The 13811-nt window shown below is 32.0% G+C and overlaps 1 protein-coding gene across 3 annotated transcripts in view; it reads left to right on the top strand.

The window, feature by feature from the left end:
• The window catches only part of LOC132747113 (semaphorin-5A-like), an 81584-nt gene that overhangs the window by 58174 nt on the left and 9599 nt on the right, over positions 1-13811 (top strand). For all 3 annotated transcript variants that reach the window (XM_060736435.1, XM_060736430.1, XM_060736444.1), the window contains 6 exons: positions 8543-8745; positions 9364-9498; positions 10054-10270; positions 11197-11285; positions 11895-12094; positions 12611-12758. In XM_060736435.1, coding sequence (XP_060592418.1) covers positions 8543-8745; positions 9364-9498; positions 10054-10270; positions 11197-11285; positions 11895-12094; positions 12611-12758 — 992 coding nt within the window. The remainder of the gene's footprint in view (positions 1-8542; positions 8746-9363; positions 9499-10053; positions 10271-11196; positions 11286-11894; positions 12095-12610; positions 12759-13811) is intronic.

Below are 13811 nucleotides of genomic sequence, written 5' to 3'. Positions count from 1 at the left end.
TTATAAATTTGCATTGAAATGTTTTTAAAAAATTATCTTTAAAGATGTTAATTTATTAATATTAAGCTTTAAAGATTATATATTGATAAATTATGCATAATGAATTGAGTCTGCCACACTTTTAAAAGCTAGCTCGGGTATGCGTAATTTATGAAGTGTATAATTTGCATATTAGTCTAATAAATGTATGATGATGAACATTTCAAAGATTTAGCTAAATAGCAGCAATAATGACTTGCATATAGCACCAGTGAAGGACAAGGCTTAGGCAGCAATAACTTAATCACCAGTGAAGGACAAGGCTTAGAATAATAACTTATATCACCAGTGAAGGACAAGGCTTAGGCAGCAATAACTTAATCACCAGTGAAGGACAAGGCTAATAGAATAATGACTAATATCACCAGTGAAGGACAAGGCTTAGGCAGCAATAACTTAATCACCAGTGAAGGACAAGGCTTAGAATAATGACTTATATCACCAGTGAAGGACAAGGCTTAGGCAGCAATAACTTAATCACCAGTGAAGGACATGGCTAATAGAATAATGACTAATATCACCAGTGAAGGACAAGGCTTAGGCAGCAATAACTTATATCACCAGTGAAGGACAAGGCTTAGAATAATGACTAATATCACCAGTGAAGGACAAGGCTTAGGCAGCAATAACTTAATCACCAGTGAAGGACAAGGCTTAGAATAATAACTTATATCACCAGTGAAGGACAAGGCTTAGAATAATAACTTATATCACCAGTGAAGGACAAGGCTTAGGTAGCTATAACTTAAACACCAGTGAAGGACAATGCTTAGAATAATAACTTATATCACCAGTGAAGACAAGGCTTAGAATAATAACTTATATCACCAGTGAAGGACAAGGCTTAGGTAGCAATAACTTAATCACCAGTGAAGGACAGTGCTTAGAATAATAACTTATATCACCAGTGAAGGACAAGGCTTAGAATAATAACTTATATCACCAGTGAAGGACAAGGCTTAGAATAATGACTAATATCACCAGTGAAGGACAAGGCTTAGGTAGCAACAACTTAATCACCAGTGAAGGACAAGGCTTAGGCAGCAATAACTTATATCACCAGTGAAGGACAAGGCTTAGAATAATAACTTATAGCACCAGTGATGGACCAGGCCAGTAGCAATAACTTTCTGAGTTTTAAACACTCAAAGAAATATGCAAGAACTTATATATATCAATATAATTGTATAATGAGGAATAATCTTGTACTGAATATCAATATTTGAACAACTGGGACAGTAGGTAAAGAGCTTGCCCAAATTAAACACACCCATATGATATCTGTAATCAAACTTCAATAAATAACTTGTGTAACTTAAATAAGTTAAATTTAGATTGCATTAAAATAATGTAACTTCAGACTAATTGATTAACAAAAAACTAGCTAATTAAACATCAAAGGTTTTTGTGTTAAAGTCAACAGGAAAACAATAATTAGTTTAATCAGCCTTCAAAGAACTTGTTGAAAAATTACAGGAAATTTGAAATGTGGTCAGAATTTTAACAAGCTCTCATAGAGTTGTTTCTCTAATTAAATACATACATAGTGGATGAAATTGTTCTGTGCTACTGAAGTCAGCGTTGTTTGATTTTGGACCAAGGGTTTCCTGTGGCCATTATAGAAAAGGAAATGAAGTTTTGAAGTATGTAAATATAGTCAATGTATGTAAATAATAAACAGTCTGGTTATTTCAGACAGAATTTTGGAACAAAGAGTAATTTAAATAAAAATTGTGTTATTTGAATAAGATTAACTTTGTTTGTATGATACCTATGTTACTGTGAAGTGATAACAAACTTTGTGATAGGTAGAATGGTTATTTTCCAACAATTTATGATGGCCAAAATTATAAAAAGAAACCTCTCTGGCAATATGTATTGTTTTATTGTGCTCAACTGGTATTTCTAGCTCTAAAAGAACTGCTAGAGAGGCAATTTTTATTGCTTCATTGTGCTCAACCAGTGCTAGAGAGGCAATTTTTATTGCTTTGGTGACATGCTCAACTACATGTTCAGTACCAGTATTTTCTAGGTCTATAGGTACTGCTTGAGAAGCAATTTTTATTGCTTCATTGTGCTCAACCAGTATTTTCTAGCTCTTAAGGAATAGCTTTAAAACATACTGATCTTCTTATATCTCCTACAAGTTTAGCTTTAATTAGATTAATTATTATAATGTACTTTATTAAACCTGAGATAAATTAGACTAATGTTTGAACATATAATGAGAAAAGATAGTTCATTATGACTTTTTGGTTTGCTTATAAACTTAGGAGCTTAGGTATATCAATTGCTTATTTCCAGAATATAAAGTTGAAAGGAGACATTGAAATTCTGTTAAAAGTAGTCCAAGAAATGGATGAAAGTTTACTTTCAAACAATAATTCATGATTTGTTCATGAACAGTTTTAAGAAATTTTTCATGAACTTAATAGAAGGCAAGTTCAACATTCCATACACTTTTGAAATTAATTGTCATATTTACTGAACTCAATACTGCTTTGGCTTCTTACCTCAAAAAGGTCTTTTACTCAAATTTAACAGGTTAAAGGGTTAACTACAGTTAACATATTTTAATGTATTCATACATGAGCTGGTCAGATCTTGTTACATTAATTCACTACAAAGGACCGTGCAGGTACAAGTTCAGCGTCATCAATATTTAATGTAAGGACAGTTTGACCATGTAAATCAAGTTAACATGATATGTTTATAATCTCATTAATAACCTACACTATCTGGTGCTGGACAATAACTGACACCAAACTACATCTGTGGTATAAAACAAAAGATTAACACACTTTTTTGGCTACTTAAATATGCATTATTTAATTATGTTGGATAGAAATATTAGTAATTATTATCAGAATAATAAATGATTGATGGTATAAAGTGAATTATAAGTCAGGGTGACATTTGTTCATTGCTTTGTGAATGTCGGACATTATTCCTTATGTTTCTGCTGTAAAGTGCTGCCTTTAAGCATTCTTTATGGGGGGGGGTCGCAATCATTATGTTGCCAGACCATAGTAGTAACCATATTTGAAAACTATGCCATTAACAATGGTAACCACTACCAAGAGCACTGCTGGAATGTAACTTAAAAACACCCTCAGCATTCAAAATCAAAAGTAGATTCTGTTATTTCAATGAATTAATAACTGGTTGTATTATATACTTATAAATAAAATATTGATAAAATTAAAAAAAAAAAATTTTCACAGTGTCACAGTGAAACTTTTTTTCAGTACTTTCACTTAAGACATTGCCAAGCTACTGCAGGATGGCAACATTTTTCTACTAGATCTCTTAAATTATCTGGCCAATACACAAAATATTAGGAAAAGTCTTTCAAATTGAAATATCAAAAAGAAAAAGAAAAAAATGTATACAATAAAAGGATATTCAAGTTTTTTCTATAAATACTGAGGATTCATTTTCATCTTATGGTATGAAAATTTCATATTTCACTTTAGCTACTGCCACTTATGAATTATTTATTTTCAAAATAAATCCTGTACTATATTTATAGATAAAAACCTTAATAATTATCCTTTTTAATATTAGACTCTTTCCTGTTGAAGCTCTCAATTTTTGTATCTTGGTTTTGAAATCCCTTAAACTTTCAATAGACTTTTCCAAATCTAATGTTGGACAAATCCATTACACAAATTCAGGAGGTTTAAGATTCAATAACCTATCACACCTATTGCTCTGATTTTTTGGGATATTTTCCTTTCTTTATTGATATTTAATGACACAAATTTCATGAGACCAGGTGTACAACTAAACGATGTGCTCTGCTCGCCTTTTTTGTTGAAAAATGTGGAGGTAAATTATACATGCCAGGCTATTGTAGTAACTTTCAATGTTGCTTTTTTTGTACCAATATATCAGATGAAGACATTAAATGTAAAAATAATTGAGTATCAAAATAAAATGTTTCATTTCTGGTAGATTTTAAACCCCATCGATCACCATGTAAATGTCTCTTTAATGTCCACGCTGTCATCTGACTCATTGACAAGTGTGTTTAAATGAACATTATTATCATTTAAACAAATTCACTGTTTATTTTCTCACATATCAAAGTAAAATAGAGAAATAGCTTGCACTTTTTTACAGTTAAGAAATGGGTTGGGAAGTGATATGTCTGGTGAAATAAATGGATATTTAATCTATTAGATGATTATAATTTATGGTAAATAGGGGAACTGATTTCGTGCTTTTGAAGTTGAAAATGTGAAATATGATGATTACTAAATTGTTATTTACATTAATAGAAATTTCCCTTATTACTAAAGAGATGTAGATATTATAAAAGGGGAATCATAAGTTAATTCAATACCATTCTAGCATAGAACTATTTCATTAATAAAAATAGCAGAAAACCCCATATGTAAAATTTAGCAAAACATTTAAGAATATATTTTTAATAAAGTTTTGCAGATTTTACCAGAATTTTTATCCATAAATTATAAGTTTATGATTTTAATGGCAAAATTTGTGATTTCAAATATAACTAGTACCTGGCACATGTATTTTTCTTAAGAGATAATTTAATGTAGAAGTGAATAATGCTTGTTTATATAATTTAGTTTTGGATTAGAAGGCAAGTTGACTGAAGATACACTAACTGTCAAGGTCATTACACAATTTTCCAAAAGGGCTTGCATTTATTTCAGGCAAAAACTGCAGGTGGCACATTTTGTTAATTGAAGGTCTAGGTATGAATGAGTGGTTTTCAGGTCGAGAAGGTCAAGGTCAATGACTGAACTATAGATTTTCATACCTTTTTCTCATAGTTTTGATGATAAGTTATGTTTTTAACAACATTTTGGCATGTAGGGGGGGGTATTCACCGGTTATCCAACAATGCGGGCGGGGGGGGGGGGGGGGGTTGCATTACCAATGTTACCTAACATTAACATTGTGAGGTCTAGGGGGTATTCACCTGAGTTAGCTAACATTGTGGGGTAAAGGGGGGGGGGTGTTGCATTTACAAATGTTACCTTACATTGTGGGGTCTAGGGGGTATTCACCAGAGTTACCTAACATTGTGGGGTGAAGGGGGGTTGCATTTACCAATGTTACCTAATATTGTGGGGTGAAGGGGTTATTCACCAGAGTTACCTAACATTGTGGGGTCTAGGGGGGTATTCACAAGAGTTACCCAACATTGTGGGGTTTAGGGGGGTATTCACAAGAGTTACCTAACATTGTGGGGTCTAGGGGGTATTCACAAGAGTTACCCAACATTGTGGGGTCTAGGGGGGTATTCACCAGAGTTACCCAACATTGTGGGGTTTAGGGGGTATTCACAAGAGTTACCTAACATTGTGGGGTGAAAGGTAGAGTTACCCAACATAAAGGGGTTGGCTGAACTTGCTATTCACCAAAGTTCCCAACTTTGTAGGGGATGGAGTGTGGACTTAGTTGGGTATTCCCCACAGTTACCTAACATGGGGGGTGTAGTTCAGGGTATTCACCAGAGTTACCAAAAAAACCTATCTTTATTACCTTAGGTAACAAATGATAAGCCTATGCCCACCAGTATAGAGTTGATACTTTGGTAGCTCAATTTACTACTATATTTTTTGATACTGAAATTTGAACTGTTTAAAATTCAAAGTATGGCAAAATAAGGTAAATAGTTAAGGCTTTAAATGAAAGAAGATTTATTATCTAATTACAAATTATTTTACAACAGATTTCATAAAATAAGTGAATAAATAGATAAATAAAAGTGTAGATGGATATAGTTCATGTTTTTAATGTTGTTTCTGCTTGACACAACCCATAAATATAATATACAAAAGTTAACCTACAGCATTTTATGTCTTAATATTTAAAACCTGTTTCTTTTGATATCATTTCTATCATATTTAAATAATAATAGTCATTAAAAAGATATAAAAAAAATCCCCATTTTTACTATTTGTATATTATTATCATTTAGATAATAGTCTTGTTTTTGCTTTGAAGTAATGTTACTTATGAATCAGCAGAAATATTACTAAGGCTATGAAGTGATTGAAAATTTATAGAAAATATTTAAAAAAGTCATGAAAATAATGTTTTATTTCATTTTCAAAAACATCTACCTACAATATTAATCTCTAATACCAAATCAAAGTGCTTCATGTCTAAGGGCCATAACTCAATAAGTTATAACTTTAAGTATAATTCTGTTGTAACTTAATTAATTAATTAATTAACTAACTAGTTGTATAAGATACAACAGTATTGCATTCAATGCTCAATAAATAAAAGTTTTGTGAAGATGATCAGATAGTTAAAAAAATCTCCCTTAAGGGAAGATAAAAAATTTTTTTTGTGTTCAGGGCATGGCCACCTGGTAGTTTTATATTTGTTAAATCATTAGATTAATCAAACGTTTGAACTGTTGTGTTTTTGTTGTTGTTGTTGTTTTTTTGTCAGTGTACCTTTACGAATATTTGCTGTCTTGTGCCAATGGCCTCCCTGGTCCATATAGAAATGTCTTTTATATTTAATTATAAGAGAGTTATTGCCCTTGACATTTTATAAAGAGGGCAGCAGTTAACGTGTACAAACATTTCTTGGTCCCTATACCAGAGCTAATTGATTAACAATGTTATATTTGTTCTCCCAGGCTATGATAAGTCTGGTCTTTTATGTCTTAAAACAGCTTTTACATCTTAAAACAGCATTTAAGTTTGATTCAATACAGAATTATTTGTTTACATGTACGGATATAACAGTTAACAAGCTAAGGCAAATAGAATTAATTTTAAGACTTTTAGCCGATCAAATATTACCATGTATTTCACACGTAAGTAGTTCATTCAGAATTTTAAAGGATTCTTTATTAAATCTGGAGTTTTATTTGCGGAAGCTTTATTAATACTTATTTAACTGAATAGGCCTAAGCGTTAAACGATTTTATGTATACAAAACACGTTAAATGTATTTAAAGGGCCTGTCTCAAGCTGTGCAGGTATAAATAATTTATACAATATCGCAGGGTCGTACTGATAATTATGTCTGCAGCATAGAATGACAGATTTTGATGTTCATTATTTAAACTTATAAGCAACATTGGTTCAACATAATGGTGAAAAATATAAGTAAATTGAATGTATATTTACCTGACCAAATATTTGAACATCAAAAGCAGAAAATGCAGATTAACTCTGTCTAGTTCATAAAGCAGTCTTGACGTACACTTTAAAAATGTACTTATAAAATATAGTTTTCCCAATTTCAAAAGAAATTTGTTTATGCTATTAAATAGGACACATATCAACTATATACATGTGTATTTGTATATTGAAAGATCAATCAATCTTTGAATATTGAAACTGCCTTTTTTTGCAGAATAATGTTCGCTCAAATTTAGAAGTTTTGCTCTCTTGTAGAAATGGGCGAATGTAAAAGATAGTTTTGTGTTGGAGGTTTCAGTTGTGCAGTCTTTTTTTACATTTTGCAATTTAGAAGAAAATGAACACCAAAAAGATCTATTGCAATATTTATTTGTATACTAACATAACAACATAGATACAGGGGGATAAAGGGGGACTATTGTTACTGTTTTTAACTCAACTATTCAACGTAAAGGGAGAGCTATTGTACTCAGTCAGCATCCCACTTTGGTTTAGTTTTTGCATGGCAGTTGTTATCTCCAAAACTGCTGAAGGGAATAGGTCTTAGTTAGAAGTTTCACACACTTATTTGCTTTATATAGAATTTATTTTAGTTTGATTGTGTAAGAAGCTTATAGCTTATAGACTCACTCTCAAATCTGTTCCTGGAACTAACAAGAAGTTTCGTGCTCTAGGAAACAAAAGCATGCCCCTGACAGGGTTTGAATCCACACTGATAACAATTCTTAGATTAATAGTCTGTTATGGTTACCACTCAGCCTTGCCACCACTTCTTTGAGAGGTCATTGTCCAAGGCCCATAACTCTAACATGGATTTTGAAAGAATTATTGCCCTTTTTGAAATTAAAAAATTCCACATTATCCTTGTTCTTGTTCACTATCAAGCACTGAGAATACTCTTGTTTATCTTGGAGAAATCTTTCTTGTGAATGATTTATGGTACATTATAATTGAGGTGTAAAGTAAACAACGTTTCATTTAAATCTATATTTTTGCAAAACTCTTATAAAATGATTAACACCAGGGGTTATTTATTGAGGTGTCTTATCTGTCAACTTATAGAACTTGGGCAACAATACTAGTAAGTCCACAAAACAAAATCATGAATGGACAGATGGTTTTTTTATTTTTTTTTTAAGTTGAAAGCATCAAACTTCCTTGTCATTTCTGTAGGATCCTGCAAGAAATCAGTGTTCTAAATCTGTAATATTTTAAGATTATATAAGAAACTTGAAAAGAATGCACGTAACATTCTGTAGGAAAAATTGATCAAATTTTGATATAAGGGAAACAACTCCTACATCTTTGATGTAAAAGTATGCAAGAGTTACATTTCTTGAAATTATTGTTTATTTCAGAACTGATTGAGGAAGCTCCAATATTTAACCATGAGGATTTAGTTGGGTTTACACTGCTCACAGTAGATGAGGGAAATGACCAGCTGCTGGTGGGGGCACGGAACAGTATATTCCGTCTATCACTGGATAACCTAGACCTTATTGAACATGCAGAATTTAAATCGAAAGAATTTAGTTCATGTATGGACAAAGGAGAGTCTGAGGTATTTTTTTAACCTGATTACTTAAATACTTACATGTCTATACTTTCATGTCAATATATTGTAAGAGTTTATGTCCGGAGTCATTCAGACTCCAAGAAAATCATGTTAAGCCATTCATGCACTTGTAGGAAGGTTCATAGGTTAAAATTTTAAGTCACACCAATATTGTCATAATCATGGTGACTTTTCATTCCTACTATAGTATCGGACCACAAATGCCCCTTCATATTATTTACGGCTCAAGTCAGCTCTTTAGTTAACCAAAGATATGGTCCTTTATTTTAGGCAGCAACTTCTTATTTTTATCCATGATGCCTGTAATAGCCTTCAGTGTATCAAAATAGTAAACCACACAAAAATTGACTTGCATACATATTTAGTATCATTGAGTGAATTGCTTAATTAAAAATTTATATGTCACCTTTTGGCATAGGATAACCTTTAAGGACATATTACACCCACTTGAGTTAACCACCAACCTACCTTAAGCTGACTGGATATATACCTCATGTCCGTATCCAAAGTCAGTGGTGAGGGTCATGTAACTTGAAGTCGGTGACATAAATCCCTGGACCTCTTAGGCCCTGTAAGTGTATATAAAAAACTTTACAATTTCAGGAATCGTGTCATAACTATATACGAGTTCTTCTGCTGCACAATTACACGAAAGCAGCAGATGCGGCAGCCAAGTTTGACAATGCTGTATTTGTTTGTGGGACCAATGCTTTCTCACCCATCTGTCAATGGAGACCAGTAAGTCTATATACAATTATACATTTCATCCATTACTGTATTTAACCTTTTTGTATCAAACATATATAGAGATATAATAATTCTACAGGCTTTTGTTTTGATAAAGTTTTACTCAAGGCTGAGAGTTAAACTGTACATCAACTTACATCAAGTTTGTTCAGGGTTTTTTTCAACAAAGAAGTATAAAAAAACAATTGAGGCCAGACCACAACGTATATAAGTAACCAAATTGTGAGATTTCTATACAATATTAACTAATACCTCATTTAGAACAGTACCTGTGAGATTTCTATACAATATTAACTAATACCTCATTTAGAACAGTAGTCCTGAAATGAGTTCAGACTTCCGAGAAAAAACATACTGCATGACTTCTCACCTTCGTGCAATAACTATTTAACTCCTTTTATTTAGAAGGGTTTAACCTGTTACTGCACTCGGGTGAAAATTTGTATTAGATTTTACATAATACTATTTCCAATTTCAGCTTATGACCTAAGTTTGTGTGATCAAACTTTAAGTCATGGTATTTCACTGTTTTCACGATAATTTCAGGCAAACAATTTAACGAAGATCATTGAAACTAGTATAGGAGTTGGTGTGAGCCCGAATGACCCCGGACAGAATTCTACAACAATTATCACAACAGAGGGGGATATTTATGGGGCCACACATATCGGGACCGGAAACAGGGACCCTGCTATTTATAGAAGCAAAGGATCTGATTCAAATGAGTTGAGAACTGCTCAGGCAAATTCAAAATGGCTAAATGGTAATGTATATCAAAGACAAGGAATGAAAATGTCATAAATAGAGGATATTGAATGAGTGTAAGTTCAATACTGAATTTATTGCACGAGTTGAATAAAATGCGAGCCTTTGGCGAGCATAATATTATTTTATACGAGTGCAATAAATTCAGAAATGAACTTACACGAATTTAATATTCTATTTATCACATACCAAAAATAAATACAGTTTAAAGTGAAATAAGAGTCATTTTTCATTGACGCGCCTATAGTATAACGCCAACATTTAGCGCGTCTTTACAGTATGTTTGTATAACGCTAATGACGTCACGTCAAAATATATGCACGGCCGTGCAATACCATATTTACGGAGTCGCAAAATCGGCACGGGTGTGTGATAAACATAAATAATTCCTGTGCTATGATGTTTTAAGATTACACCTATTTTATCAGGAAAATGTTTTCTTTTTTGTTTTCTTGAGATTTAATATTCACTATTTTTCAAACGTCTAGAAAATTTGATTGCTTTCGTTATTGCATGAATCATGTAGGAATTACATCTACAGTTAAATATAGAGAAAGTTCATGTTGACATTGTGATAACTTTGTCTCTCAGAAATCATGGAGTTATGAAAATGTTTGATCAAACCATTGATATTTGGTCATTATTGATAAAATGTTATTCCTTGGGATAATATTCTCTAAAAAAAATGTTTTTTTTTTACTTCAGAAGAATGTATGCATTTTTTTGCCCTTTGGGGCATATTATTTAGTTTTGGGCTTTTAATGTAAAGGAGCATTATATATATTTATGATAAAGCAACAACAAGGCCAGATATAGAGATAGTAATGTAAAAGTCTTTTATAATATTATCAGTAGTTACATCATTTTGAGAATCATTCAAACTTACCGTATATTTATCATAAGATTTACCTTCATTGATTTCAGAGCCAGATTTTGTGTCTTCATATGAAATAGGAGATCTTGTGTACTTCTTCTTCCGGGAAGTTGCTGTAGAATACATTAACTGTGGAAAAGTGAGTTTTATTTTGCCATCATTGGCTGGCAGCTTAGGCATGTCTCATTTCAATAATAATCAAAAAAGCTTTATAATTTGATGCTTAAATCAGTTATTTATTTTTATCATTTAGCTAGGTTTTTAAGTCAAACTGATTTTGTTCGGAACAATTCTCAACTTTCCGTAGTGACGAGTAGAGGGAGGGACCTGTTCCCATTCTTGCATTAATTTCAGTGCATTAAAATACTGAATGCTATACTACAGTTTAAGATTTTGAACATTAATTTAAGCATGTTTATAAAGAAAGCTTTTAGTCATTTCATCTACACTTCCTTGGACTAACCAGTACTGGTGCCAAACATGGTTATAGACACAGTGAAGCTTAAACTCTCAATTCCTTGGATAACAGGCAGACATCTTAACCAATTGGCCACAGCTTTCTGAATGATTTTGAACTTAACCCTTAATTTACTGAAATTGTGTTCTGCTTTGAGTTAAAAAATGATCCGGTCAAATGTTAAATGTCTAGCGGCTAGGGTTATATGATTATGAAAACAACCATTTATATAGGGCCATATAACCTGTCAAAAATCTAAATAACAAATATGATATTTGTGTAAAATTTCAGCGGATGTATTCAAGAGTGGCGAGGCTGTGTAAGAATGACGAAGGAGGAATGTTTGATAATACATGGACAACTTTCTTCAAGTCACGATTAAATTGTTCTCTTCCTGGAGAATATCCGTTCTATTACGATGAACTACAGGCAACATTTCTTCTTGACGATGGCTCCGATAAATACATTTATGCTGTATTCAATACTCCAATGTAAGTGATAAAATATATTCATGTATTTATAATGTATTAAATATCCCTATGTTATGCTGTATTTATGAATACAATCAATGTAATTGAAAAAAAAAATTATTTTGTGATCTAGGAGCATCCGTGGTCGAGTGGTCAAGGTGACTATAAACCACTAACTGGAATGTTGGTGGTTCTACTCAGATGACCGTTTATGTTTGAAATAATGCACAGAAAGGCACTCAAGGTCTTTCTCCACCAGTTAAGCTTGAATGTAGCCATATGACCTAAATTGTATTGCAGCGATACAAAACCCAACAAATAAAAGCAAAACCAAAAAAAACAACAAGAAATCTGTTATCTATGCACTAATGTAAGTGAAAAATACAATTCTTTATTCAATATTCCACTGTTAAAAAGGTAATTATTATATTGTTTACTCTTATGTAATTGTAAAATGCACAATTATTCAGTATTTAAAACAAACTTTACATAATATTTATACCAGTATTTCTGAATAAAGTGCATCATATATTACAGAAACAGTATACCTGGATCTGCAGTGTGTGTATATAATATCTTAGCATTAGATAAGTCATTCGCTGGTCCGTTCAAGTATCAGGAAAGTCCTCGTTCTGCGTGGGAGCGCCATGAACAACCTGAAAATGGTCAAAAACCTCTTACACAGGTTAGTGTATACATTATTTTAATAACTGTTTTGGCAAAAGCCTGGATGGTAATATTTTCAAGCATTCAAACTGGGATACATTGTTTAAAAGTATATGGTCAACAAATAGGTAGGGGCCTAACTCATTTCAGTTGAATTTTTTATGCTAATAAAACTCCTTTGATTTTAATGTATGATTTTATGTCATGAAGTAATGGAAGCCAAAAAAGATATGGAGGTATAGAAACATAATTTGAATTAAGATGATTAATTCTAACACTCCTTTTAAGCACTGAAATGCAAAGCAATTTCTTTATTTAAAAAAAATTAACAAGTGATCTCTCTGTTTCACTGAAAGATAAAGCAATTCTTTTGTTTCACTGAAATAGTAGCAAGTGGTCACTTTGTTTCACTTAATCAGAAAGCAATTCCTTTGTTTTACTGAAATAGCAAGTGATCCCTTTGTTTCACATAAAAGCAAGCAATACTTTTGATTTACTGAAATAGCAAGTGATCACTTTGTTTTCTTGAAGAAGAAAGCATTCCCTTTTGTTTCATTGAAATAGCAAGTGATCACTTTGTTTTCTTGAAGAAGAAAGCTTTCCCTTTTGTTTCATTGAAATAGCAAGTGATCACTTTGTTTTCTTGAAGAAGAAAGCATTCCCTTTGTTTCATTGAAATAGCAAGTGATCACTTTGTTTTATTGAAGAAGAAAGCATTCCCTTTTGTTTCATTGAAATAGCAAGTGATCACTTTGTTTTCTTGAAGAAGAAAGCATTCCCTTTTGTTTCATTGAAATAGCAAGTGATCACTTTGTTTTTTTTGAAGAAGAAAGCAATACCTTTGTTTCATTGAAATAGAATGTGATCCCTTTGTTTTATTGAAGAAGAAAGCATTCCCTTTGTTTCATTGAAATAGCAAGTGATCACTTTGTTTTATTGAAGAAGAAAGCATTCCCTTTGTTTCATTGAAATAGCAAGTGATCACTTTGTTTTATTGAAGAAGAAAGCATTCCCTTTTGTTTCATTGAAATAGCAAGTGATCAGTTTGTTTTATTGTAGAAGAAATCATTCC

The sequence above is a fragment of the Ruditapes philippinarum genome, unplaced genomic scaffold, assembly GCF_026571515.1.
Source record: "Ruditapes philippinarum isolate M1 unplaced genomic scaffold, ASM2657151v2 ctg6732_1_1_1_1, whole genome shotgun sequence".
NCBI lineage: Eukaryota > Metazoa > Mollusca > Bivalvia > Venerida > Veneridae > Ruditapes > Ruditapes philippinarum.
The sequence above is the reverse complement of the archived record's forward strand: the minus strand, read 5'-3'. Positions and strand labels throughout refer to the sequence as shown.